At 32.4% G+C, this 13,165-nt stretch overlaps 1 protein-coding gene across 7 annotated transcripts; it reads right to left on the bottom strand.

Moving 5' to 3' along the window:
- Positions 1–13,139, bottom strand: Bma-spk-1 (Uncharacterized protein; the record flags this gene model as incomplete). 7 transcript variants are annotated; one of them, XM_043076913.1, is made up of 18 exons in its annotated part: positions 1–135; positions 330–608; positions 915–1,073; positions 1,351–1,458; positions 1,656–1,849; positions 2,170–2,260; positions 2,394–2,507; positions 3,557–3,823; positions 4,437–4,592; positions 4,819–4,908; positions 5,200–5,391; positions 5,688–5,807; positions 6,128–6,269; positions 6,370–6,470; positions 6,840–6,992; positions 7,223–7,442; positions 11,539–11,603; positions 13,071–13,139. In XM_043076913.1, the coding sequence occupies 18 exons, from the start codon at positions 13,137–13,139 to the stop codon at positions 1–3; spliced, it is 2,655 nt and encodes an 884-aa protein (XP_042932847.1). The 7 variants fall into 7 exon arrangements, with proteins under 7 accessions (XP_042932847.1, XP_042932848.1, XP_001900384.2 ...); XM_043076914.1 differs by lacking the exon at positions 3,557–3,823; XM_001900349.2 differs by lacking the exons at positions 11,539–11,603; positions 13,071–13,139 and having other exon boundaries at positions 7,223–7,288.
- Between the last annotated feature and the right edge of the window lie 26 nt (positions 13,140–13,165).

Raw genomic sequence — 13,165 nt, 5'->3', positions numbered from 1 at the left:
TTAAACTTCGCCTCCGTTGGTGCTGACTGACTGCTGAGATTCGTTGATAAGAGAAGCTCTATGCATTTCATCCGTCAAGAAGTATTCTTCACCTTCCGCATGATCACTGTCATCAGCCAATCTCTGCGGCTTATCCTGAAAATTTCATAAAAATTAGTGAAGCCAGTAATAAGTAAAATTAACGAGCATTGAACGATTATTTCGAGAAGCACAGCTTAAAAATTTCAATACAATACCACCATCCATTAGACTAAAACCACCACATTTCTATACCATGGACATTTGACAGCTGATTTCACAATTCAAATTAAACAACAAAAAATATTAACCAGAGAAGATGGATCAAGAATCGGAGGTAGTTCGTTCTGCAATGACACTTGCACCTGTTGCTTCTCCACTGCATGTAATGGTTTACCACCATTCGGTTTTAACCAGTCGTGCCGTAAGCATTGTCGAGCCGTCGCTCGCTCATCTTGATCAAATGCTAACATCGGAATGAGAAATGAAGCAAACTGTCCGGCTGATTCAATCGGCCAGTCGTATTTCTGTGTTAACACTTCCACCAAAGACCACGGCTTTAGTTGGTGAATATGAAGCAAACGCCCATGCTGCAAAATTATAGTTTTTTACAAAGCATCATTTGAAAAATTAGTAGCAATATTCTTAAAACAAAGGTCAATCTGTGTAGATTTGTACCTAAGGTCAAAATCAAACAACCTAGGAATAAATTATTATTCTATGTTCGGTCCAACTGGGTAAATTCTTAGTAAATCAAAGTAGCTTTACACTAATAGAAACTATATTATCGCATTATTCAATCACATACATTTAGATATAGCATAAAACTTCAGTAAATATTTCCACACGCCATTTGATAGCCAAAGCTCTCTCAAAATTTAACGAGAAAGTGTCACCTTATCAAAGAAATCACGCCAGTGAGCTCCTTTTTTGTAAACTCTGGGAGAAATAGTTCCTAGAAGCTCGATTATATGTGCTAAATGATCTTCATCCCTACTATATGTATCACCGCTATGAGGTTCAAACAAATAATCGCCCGTCGCCAATTCAAATGCCTGAAAATTATAAATAGCTACGCAAATAATATTACTCAAACATACTCAACGGAGTAGCTAATAGAGAAAGAGATGAGTTCATAGAAATAAAGAATCACTAATATATATATATATATACTTTGCTAATCAGATAATGAATCCAATTATAATAAGACAGTTTTGTTAACATCCCAATACAAATCCACTTTTTTATACTTTTCAACCTTATGTGTGCCTCTTACACTAAGTTAGAAACTACATTTCTGAAAATCTGTAAATCAAGTCAATAAATAAGAACCATGCAAGCAGTACTCCAAATATCAGCTGGTGGACCATAACCAGCACCTATGAGTACTTCTAAACTTCGATATTGTCGAGTTTGGATATCTTCCGTAAAATGATGATGCTAAAAAAAAGGATAACACACTAAAAAATGATACAAAAAAAAAAAAAACATATATATATATGTAATTAATGGATGTGATGTTCCACTTAAGAGATAACGATACACTGTATATTACTCTGTATATTACTCTCTCTCTGGTAAAGCTAGATAACTGATTTTCACTCGGAATTATTTGATTATCACAAATGAAAACAAACCGTCCAGCAAGCATTTCCCAAATCAGCAAGCTTAACACTGATTTCAATAGCCGGATTTAAGTAATCTGGCTCCAAACGTTTCGGCGACAAACCATCTTTTTCTAATAGAAGTTGCAGAGCTGACTCTTTCACTTCACTCTCTGAACGAGCATCTGACTCCATAGGAGGTAAAAATCGGGCTGGTCTTTCCACAGCTGTAATGTTGAATTGTGAAGCAGAAGATGACACGCAATCTTGAACAAGAGAAAAACGAATCACTGACAACTCATGTAGTATTGTAAAGCTTTCGATACTATGGTTATCAGTCCTAAAAAAGAAAAATTCCGAAATGAGTTCGTTCCTGTGCGGAAGTATTAAGGTTTATTACGTAACAAAACATTTTTCACATGTTAGAGGATAAAAAAATCAAATCTGATTGTTAATAATACGGAACTGCTACAAAAAAAAAGGAGTGATTCACCGCATTTATTACAAAATTGAAAAAAAAAAAAAAAAAAAAAACATCAAAACTTACCCAAATCATTGTCACTGGCAGGGGTTAACAGCGGATATTCTGTTGCATCTTTTACTTCAACAGCTTTGAGTGCAACATTTTCGAGTGATATCTAAAATGCATCTACATCTTTAAACACAATTCTTGAAATGAACCATGAAATTAGAAATTCTAAGGGTAAGTACGCGATTTCAATAAATAACGTTATATTTTCTTCGGTACGAGTATCAGTTGAAGCCACCTACTTCAACTGAAGTACGTTGATTCTGCCGTGTAGTCGGACAAATAGAAGTATCCTCTCCAATGGAATCATTTATTTGTACGTCTTCAGCTTTCGTTGCCACTATTTCTGATTTATGCTTAAAAGAAATACAAATTTAAAAGGTATTTAAAATGCTTTTACATTATAAAAACAAATTTTTCAAAAATCAATATTTTCTGCTAAAAAAGTACACCTATCGTTCAAAGCATTTGTATATTACTTGAAAACATTATACACCATAAAGAAAGCTAAGAAATCGCTTCTTGTAAAAAAATGATGCTGATGCATGACACTAGTAATAAGATTCAGAAAAATCACTACGCAAAAGTTGTATTAACTAATAAAATAAATTAACTAAACAAGTTACTGAGCGAACAAATGGAGTGAAGTGATGCTAAATGTTACCAATAGTTTTTCATCTTTGAAATACGTTTCAAGTTAAATGAAGATTCATTAATTACGCATCCATAATTAGCTGAATTGAATATAATTGTGATGTCGGAAGGAGCAATGTATGAACAATATATTATCAGCAAGCACATGCATATGTTTGTTTGTAAAGATGAGTCTTAGATGATGACATAATATCATAAATCAGGTAAGAACTGGGAATAAGATGAAAAGAAATAAATCATCCTGTTCTAAAATGACACTATGATGTTTTATTTAGTAACATGCTATTTAGCAACAAAATATGAGTTAAATTCTAGAGCTGCCTAATAATAAGGACTAAGTAACCGACATCTACAACTTTAAATACGATTACAGCCCTATACCCACAGCCAACGTTAAACTATGCAACTATTTCATCCACCCTATACATATTATATAACCTAAATTATCGCATGTGATGTGTTATCCATACAATCCATGTAACTTTATAACTACTATCAACTGTTCTCCATAACCACACACACTGAATTAATTTTATTAACCATACATTTTAAAACTAAGTTATAACCATTCTTAAAACTGATGATCATATCGCTCAATCTAACAGAACGCACAACCTAATAGTTTCCTTTTGTTACAGTCCATAAAAGGCAGTACTATTACTAAGTTCAGTTAATATTATTTTCGTCAATATGATGCTGCATTGGCCGTGGGTGCAGGCCTTTCACAACTACGGATACAGCGTCCAAGTACCTGATTATATCTATACTGCTCATCAACACTCAAGTACGTCGTATTGCACAGAACTGCTGCTGTTGGCTTAGCACCCACTGAATGACTTGCATATGAACGAATAATACCATTGGTAACACCACTATCATGAGTTTCTGCACTCATACTAGCATTATTTCCACTGGACATTTTCGCAGTGGTCATGGCTGCAGAACGCAACAATTCGGGTATTGCATACCGGCTGCTAATATTAGCATCATAACCGTTGCTGTGCTGTTTTCTAAGTAACTGCAATTCATGTTTGTTCCATGAATTCATCAACTTTTCGCTTATATCTTAGTTTCGAAACAAAGAGAACTGAAATCAACTGAACTCTGTAACCTATAAATCTTGTAAAACTAGTAGGTAAAACTGCCCATAGTATGCAAGAACAACTTAGAATTCATTACTGCGACTTGTTACACCAAACCAAAAAATCTACTTCAATAAACCTAAAAAAGACCTAAAGATCTCAAATGAATGGTGAATAGAAATTCTTAAACCATTATTATACTGTTACTAAGTAATTGCAATTCATGCACGCACCATGAGTTCATCAAATTTTTTCTTATATCCTAGTTTCGAAATAAAGAGAACTGAAATCAACTGAACTCTATAACCTATGTGTAAATCTCGTAAAAGCAGGTTTGCAGAAAGTTTAAAAAACAATTTCCTTTGTGCACTGCGAGTTTACTCTCAAGTTAAATGAAAATGTTATAAGGGTTGAAGTATATTAAAATCAAATTTATGTAAGAATGAAATATAATTTCAAATTTTTTTCAAATAACCCCAAAATCAAATGCAGAAATTCATTTTCGGTTTCCTACTATATCAAAGATATTTAGAGAACCGAAAATCAAACTTTGTTTCGTTCCTCGGGATTTAGCGAAGAAAGCACAACGTTTGGATCGACAGTTAATCCTTCCATCTGCACTAACTGTTGCTCTAGTAATTCCCGTTGTTTCTTTCGTTTCTTCTTTAACTTTTTCTTCTTGTTTTTTGACATTGCCTCTTCAACCTGCAGAAGCTAAGACTTTACTTTTTATTGTTCTTACAGTACAGACAAAAGAAAACGCCAAAAGCCGAAAAAACTGCACCTGCAGAGATAAGGTTGTCCAATGGAAGATAAAAACCAGAATACACATATCTAGATATATTATAAACTTAAGCTCTAGCCTTTCGGTAAACAAAAATGATAATCGCTTTATTTTCTAAAGAAATTATTTTGCTTAAGAAAAACATACTTTTTTAACCATATGTTGCGGAGCTGTACTTACAGCACTTCCCGACAATTTTAAGCCCATTTTGCCCGATAAAATCGCTTCTGCTGCGATCTTCAATGTTGAAAAAAGTACTTATAGCGAAAAAAAAATATGGAAAATTTCAAATGGAAATTACATTAACAGCATAATTATTTCTAAAAACGATTTCCAAATGCTCAGCAGAAAAGGAAATTACATCAAAGATCAGAATTCTGGGAACAAATACTTTTCTTTTTTCATAGAATTGATTTTTTAAGAAATAAGTTCCTTTTTTTTGCTTTGAAAATGAGAAAGACAAAATTTATATCGCATCTATATATCTTTACACATAAATGAAAAACAAAGTGATAAAATATTACATACCCGTCTCACTTGTTCATGTGTCATTGTAACAAGGACATTTTCTGGTTTTATATCAGTATGTATAATCTGACACTTCTCGTGAAGATATTGTAATCCTTCCAATACTTGCTTAATGATAACACGCACTTGCTCTAACGGGAGGCCCTGATAATTACTTCTGATGATCAGCTTTAGTAAGTTACATCCAAGGACCTAAAAAAACTTTTTCACAAAAAAAAAAAAAAAAACATCGCGTGACGTAGATCAATTGATGTTATCCATTATATATTACGCATTATGAGCGAGTTTAATCAGAACAGTATGGTGAAAACATTTTCATCACAGATCATGTTATTTTTACACACGAATTGAAAGAAGTTTTCCTAAAATATGATATTAATTCATGTCATGCATCCAATTCTCATGCAAACAAAGCAATACTATAAAGTTATACAAAATTAAATAAAGCAATACTAACATTCTTACATACTAACAAAGAAAAAAATAACCTCGAAAACCATGCAGACATGCGTTCCATTAACGCCAGTTACTGAAAATTCATCTAGAAGTTGCACGACCCGTTCACGGAATAGATCGCTCTCGTCTGCATCACGTACTGCCATTAGCAACTACAATTTTGACTAAAATTTAAAAAAAGAAATCACATAAATAAGCAATAAAGCATATAAAATAAACAAAACATATAAAACAAGCAATAAAACCGGAAATTTTGAGGAAATCAATAAACCACTTCATAATAAATTCGAGATCGATTGAGTGTCGAAATATAAGAAACTTAGATCTTACATCTCTTTTTCACTTCTTTCATATGAGAAAAATATACCAAGTGTCGAAATTATGAGGCCTTCAAAAGTTCAGAAATGTCCAAATGAGAATATAAAATATTCAAGTTTGCCAAACTTCACAATAATCTCATAAAGGTTATTACTTTGATTTCATCCAACGCCGCTTCTGTGTAATGCTCAGCCGACTTCACAATTTTCATCGCAACAAAACGCATCTGTGCTGTATCCCAACAGAGCCAAACTGTCGAGAAATGCCCCCATCCCATCTTTCGAATCACATGATAACTACAAAACAAAGCCCAAAAGTAATGGATTAATTCAACAGAATTATACATTATAAAGTGTCAAGTGGTATTTACAATCATCCGAAACTAGTAATAATTACCGTCCGTTGAATACATCACCAATTGCAACAGGATGGTAGCCTCCTTTCCGATAATCTTTGGGATCCTCCTGTTCTTCATCATCACTTCCAAGCACTTCCTCCTAAATTTGCCACAATACTTCTTCTAGTATCATTTTTGAAGTTTCATTGGTCTAATACAGTGCAAATACGTAACACCAACCACAAAAGTAAGATTCCTTATGAAAACAATCAAACAAGAATTCAATGAAAACATGGAACTTCAAAAAACATTTGGAGGTCTAAATTTAATCAGAGCCCACATCTATAACGGTTGTTGATTCATACTGATACTTCATTATTTTCATTTTTCAGCAATCAAACCAAGATTAAAATCTCAAAAACTTAGTAAGACCGGTGAAATAGATTTAAGACGTAAATAAAGTCAAAATCGGCAAACTGCGAGATAAAGCAACTTATGGAAATTATTTTTCTTGTCCAGCCATACATACCTGCTCTCGTTCCATTTCATCATCACCATAAGCGCTTTCACTCCCTGCACTTGGTGAACCAGCTGATGGGCCATTACAAGAATTATCTGGAAGCATCGTTTTCGTACCCGGCGACAGGGTACAAGGAAATCTGTGATTTGCGCCATGAAAGTTCTGAAATTGCAAAAAATACACTAAAACACCCATATATATAAAAAGAACTTCCCGGAACTGCAACAACGGAAAGACAAAAATAGGGATGAATCCATTCTTGAAAAGAGTAAATTCTTTTCATAAAACATCTGTTACACTACAAAAAACTAAGATGACGTCCGAAAAAGACAATATCGTCAAAAAAATATTTAAAAAACCAAATTTGAACATAATAATGCTTTGCTGGGTACCAGTGGAGTAACAGGACGATTCTGCTGCTGAAGAACACCATTCCCCAAAGTTTTTGATGAGTTCATTAGGGCACTTGCTGTAACCTTAGGCTCAACAAGAAATTTATGAGTTTCTCTTGAGACACTGCCATCGAAGGTTTTCGATTTTTTCAATTTCGTTTCGTCATCATTGCTGTTAACACTTGCTTTTGCAGATGCTATCGTTTTATTTTCATTTCCACTGTAAAAAATAAGACTGAAAATTGAATTTTTGAAGCATAAAAAACTATAAGGATTCAGCAGACATTATCACTGAAAGTTTCTACTGACGTCTAAACCACAAAAATATTCAAAATGAGATAAGTTCAATATATGAAACTTGGCAAAGAACAGGTAAATTAAAAAAAATACAAATATAGTTACACATTTTTTTAAAAAATCAAATGATTTAACATAAAAAAAAAGCTAACTCCTAAGCAGGAAATACTAGAATACTGAAATCCGAAACCTATAAAAGCAAAGCGTTAAATATGGTGCTGTGGAACTAATACCATACCATAATCACACAAGCCGATAACAGGATTATAGGAGATATTTTAAAGTACTTTTCTCTGTAATGAGCAAACATATTAAATTTGTTTCATTAATTTTCAAATTAAGCGAACAAAAAAATATTCTATTTCTATTTACATGTGTATTTTTTCCTTTTTTGCTTTAAATTAATATGTTAATATGTAAGATCAACGAAAGTTTAAATAGGAAATTAACACTGTAGCTCATATCAGATATATTCCAGTTGCAAAAATAATTAGCATAATTGCGCATTAAGCCATCTGAATTATTTGTAAAAAAAAGTTTGACGAGAAATCCAAAACCACCCGAGAAATAATTTAGCGTAACTACAACCTACAAAACCCGAACAAATAAGGTAAAAAAAATTACCTCGGTGGGATTACAAGCGGAGTTCCTCTACCATTTCCGTTTTCGAATAATGTATCGCAACAACTCAAAAAGGGATCGCTTCCCTCAGGAATTAGATTAGGAGATTTTATTTCATAAATTCTCTTAAGTTCCGAAATTAACATAAATGCTGTGTTTTCAATATCATTTCGACAAATCAAGATATAAGATCCAAAATCAAACAATACAGATTCAGCATAAAATAATGATTTTGATGATAAATTGAGATACATACAATTGGCGTCCACAATGTAGTTCACAGATGAAATGCTAACCCATAATTAAATTGCTCATTGCCAAATTGTGAATTAGTTGCATCTGAATCCCATCTGATTTTAAGGTTATATAAAAGTTGATTGTTTAATGGTGATGGCAGTGAAAGAGTATCATCTGCATACATTTTTTTTTCAGACCATGCTATCTGATGTACATTCTCTAAACAATCAATGCAGAGTGGTAAATTGGCATGCAAATACAAATTCGGAGACTGCTGGATATTGTCTGATATCAAAAGTGGATAGCGATGTGGAAATAATGAAGTGCCTAAAGAACATGGAAGCAATGAAGATTTCGAATTTCTGGAAAACCTTGATAGAGAATCAGTTCTAAGTGCATCAAATGGTTGTTCTAATTTTGCATTTGGAGCAAATAATTCACCACCATGTTCTAAAGTTATTGCTAACAACAATTCATCCTTATCCAAAGCATCTGTATGTTCGTGGAGCGTTGACGTTTGATATTCTCTTTCCTCTTCTGAGTTTAATGTGGTTATAAAATCTGCGCTTTCAGAAACAAATTCCTTCATTTTGACAGAATTTAAAGGTTTTTCATTTGATTTCCTAATATTACTGTTTATGTTAGATTCTTCCACTGCCCACAAATCTTGTTTTGAAGAAATTCGCGATGATTCCTCATCGATTATTCGTTGTTCTAATTCATAAACTGACTCGTAAGATGTAGCACAATTTGACAAAAATTTATCACCATCATTATCATCTGATTTTGTTTAGTCACTTCTGGATGCGGAAAGTTTAGCAACCTCAGGAACTACTGAAGAATTTGGAGAAGAGAGTACTTCATAACCCGTGGTAATCCGTGGTGGAATTTCCGTTCTTTTCCCAGTATTCATTTTTTTCTTTTTCACTTTCCTTCAACATCGCCAAATCAATCATATCCTTCTGTCTTAATCTTAATATATTCACCAAAACAAATATCGATAGAAGGTATACCAGTACCTCTTGTTCTCTTATTCTTACTTTCGCACTGTTCTCTTCAAATTGACTGATTTGTATTGCAGTCATCTTTTAGCTAAAAAACCCGAAAATTGCTTCGTTTTTGTCAATCCTTTGGCTTGGATACTTGGGCCTTATGAGCCTTATATTAATTTATTGGATTCTAATTCCGTTACTTATGTTTAACGAATAATAGAAGTGCAAAACGTGATGTACTGTTTACCGTCGTTGAAAAAAAAGTATTAGAAGTGAAGAAAATAAGATAAAATGTAGCAAACTAAATCCGTTACTAATTCACTTCAACAGTGCAAACAAGCAATGTCATAGCGAAAAAGGTTTTCTTTGCAGTCTGGCAAAGTAATGATCACAAATTCTTGAGCAGAAAACAGTTGCTCAGAACAAGCAACAAGCTCTGAACCTATCATTTTCTATATGATAAGAGTAAACAATATTTGACTCCTTCCGAAGTTTCTACAGATGTTCATGTATAACAGTAATAATAATAATAATTGGTCACATAAGTTATCGTGACGATAATAAGTGACAGTTCGGAAGCCAAGCTCAGCAATTAGAAGATTCAAGAGATGTCTATGTCAGGTTCTTCGTGTTTCAAAGTTTTATACAGCTCCTTGAAGAATTCTGGAGAGACGACACACAAGTTCAATATAATTTAGAAATAAAGAAATAAGAGATACAGAAAGAAAAATGACGAAAATTTACTAGAAGTAAATTCTAATTTCTATTTTCAGCACATGACAGACGAAACTTTCGCAGAAATATTACTAGAAAATATTCCATCAGTTACCAGGGAAACAAATTTTTTGAGAAAAGATGCTGGAGAGATTAGGAAGAGTTCAAAGGCTTGAAAAAAACTAATCTCACACAGTTCTGACATCATTTTAACATATAAGAGTTTAAGCGCAGTAAACGACGCTAGCTTTGAAATATCTTCAACAAGCTTATTACTTTAACGGATGCAAACTTGCAGAAGACGATGTAAAAACCTTATACACACGATGCAGAAGCTTTAAAAGGAAAAGAACAATTAATGTAAAAAGTTTTTTACTCCTCGATCGAAGAATAACCAAGCCTGAATGGCTCAATTCCACTCAATGCAGAGTCTCAATAAGAAAGATAATATCACACTTTATCACATGCTAATCAGTAAATAAATTCTAAATCCAAAATCTAAAAAAAATGTTTGCATCAAACAAGAATGAAGGAGGCAGAAGAATACGACTCATCAAAACTGTGAAAAGAACCTCTGGCAGAAATTTGGCCCCCAAACAGAGAATGAAATCCGCTCACACATGTCTCCTATTTTTATCTAAAGCACTGAAATTCTGAACTAATAATATATTTATTATTACTACGTTAAAACTAAAGGATCTATTCAGTCAACTATCAATACTACACAACTTTTTAAACAAGTCCTCAAAAACTTATTTAATTTCTTCCGGCACTTTAAAGTCGTCTTTTTTTTTAATTTCTAGGATAATTTGGACAAGCAAAGCGATTTAGCCTGGTGAAAATATGAGTATGATGAATAACGGAAAATAGTTTCCGTTGAGAAATAGATGTGATTACTTAAATATTAACAAAAATAAATAAATAAAAATAAAAAAAAAATAGCACATTCATTCCATGCCCTTTATATCCTGCCTAAGTAATGCATAACACTAAAAGTTAGCCATTTGACGTCATGAAATTAACCTACTTAATTCAAAGTTCAAACACCCAAAGCATATCAGCATTCCAGCTCCAGATTAAAAATGTGTCCGACAAGTATTGTGAAGAAAAGGATTCTTACTAAATTTGGTTTATAACATCATAGGCAGTTATGATACAGAAACTAGAACTTCGAAAAAAAAGAGAAAAATTGACTAGAATAAATCCTTCCGAAGTTAAAATGAATTTAAAAATACGACAGTTCAACATGGAATAAAATGGGCGCACTGAAAATTAATTTTTTGAACACTAAATAGAAGGAGATGATCCAGAAAAACCTACTCGAAGAAATGTACCAGAATCTTCATTTTTCCTAGATACAAAATTTCTTCCAGGCCTTCATTTTCACTGCACTTTCGGGCGAAAAATTTTTTTAACATGGATTACTTATTTCAGAAAAAAAAAATTCAAACTAACGATTTTGAGGAAGTAATTTGTTCAGCGCCATTTGCAACCACTTGAGGGGGTTTTTTTGTTCCATTCTGAAAATTCCAGTAAGTTGAGAACATCTGCACCAGTTTCTAAGATTGAAAATACTAAGAAATATCTGATCAAGAAACACATAATATAATAAATAATATAATAAATCAACAAATACAGAATACGACAAGACTAAAATAATCTTCTTATTTCGAAATAAAAAACGGGACAGCAACTGGTTTTAAAACACAAAGTTGCTAGAGAGTTGAAGCAATTTGCAAACAGCTGCAATCCAGAATTGGACAAGAGAGCTGCTGATAATTAAATCTTTCACTATAAAATTTATGAAGCTAAAAAACATTAATTGATGGTAGGAGAGTATAAATGTAACAGCCGTAAATTTTTAAAATGAAGATAACTTCTATAAAATACTGGGGTTAAGAAAAATTGGGAAAAAAAAGTTGAAATACAATAAAAAAAATGGAGGGGAAATTCGTAATGGCAAAGAAAGACTGTTAAGATGAAGTCGCCGTGACAATTAGCTCTGTTTTATTCCTTGGCGAATTATGCCTCACGATTTGTAGATATGCAATTTCTGTGGAGAAGGAATACGAAAAATATAAGTCTTCAATTATAAAAATATTTCTCTCTCTAATTTTCATTGAAGAATAAACATGTTCATGGAAAATTAGTACTGATACTTTTAGGGAAAACTGTCTTTTTTGACGGAATTATTTTATTTTTTACATACTTATGATTATGAAATACATAATTTTTTAATAATATAGTATCATCAACTAAACTAAGAATTCCAAAAAATCAAGTTTTTATTGTCCTACTGAGAATTAATATATTATTACAATTCCACAATATTCGCAAATATCAGTTGGGAAAAAATGGAGGAAATATGAGGTTACTATTTAGTAAAAATTCGAAGTATCACAGTATTTAAAAAAAAAACTAAAGAAAATCAAAGGAATAAGATTGTATTACGTGATAAAGGAAAAAAAGATAAGGAGAAGGCAAAATTTTGAGTAACTTTAACAAAACTGACGATTTTTTTCAAAATAAATAGTGATTATGGGGCAGGTAAAATAAGTTTGCTAAAAAACAGAAAGAGTATGATAGCAAGACGAAAGCGTGCAGGGTCGAACTTCCGAACAAGTCAAGAAAATCAAGCATTCTTAGAAATTAAAACTTAGTTTTTTTTTTTTTTTTTTTTTGGAAAAGGATACAGATCAAAATCAAGTTTCAAAAAAATTCGTGACTATAAGTTCAAATTAACCCTAAATATCACTAACCAACAGAATCAACAGATGGCTTGCAAAATGAGATGTTTCTCCAAATACAATGGTCCATGAACTATTTTCCACATTTTAAAAAAATTTCGGAAAAAAAAGTACATTATATCACTTTTCTTTTCCTTTTCGTTCTCCTCTCTGGCCTCTTTTTATTCCACTACTACGGATTTTTCAGATTATTTCAACTAGAATAATGCAAACAAACATATCTGGAACTAAAAGGAATACCTTTTTTTTATTCTTTCGTTTCTTTTTCTTCTGTATAGCCAATACTTTGCGTTCTTCTTTTGAAGTCATTCTTGTTGGAGCTAATCTTTTCTTAC

This window comes from Brugia malayi (genome assembly GCF_000002995.4).
Source record: "Brugia malayi strain FR3 genome assembly, contig: Bm_v4_Chr1_scaffold_001, whole genome shotgun sequence".
In the NCBI taxonomy this organism is placed as follows: Eukaryota; Metazoa; Nematoda; class Chromadorea; order Rhabditida; family Onchocercidae; genus Brugia; species Brugia malayi.
This window is presented reverse-complemented; position numbering and strand designations above follow the sequence as displayed.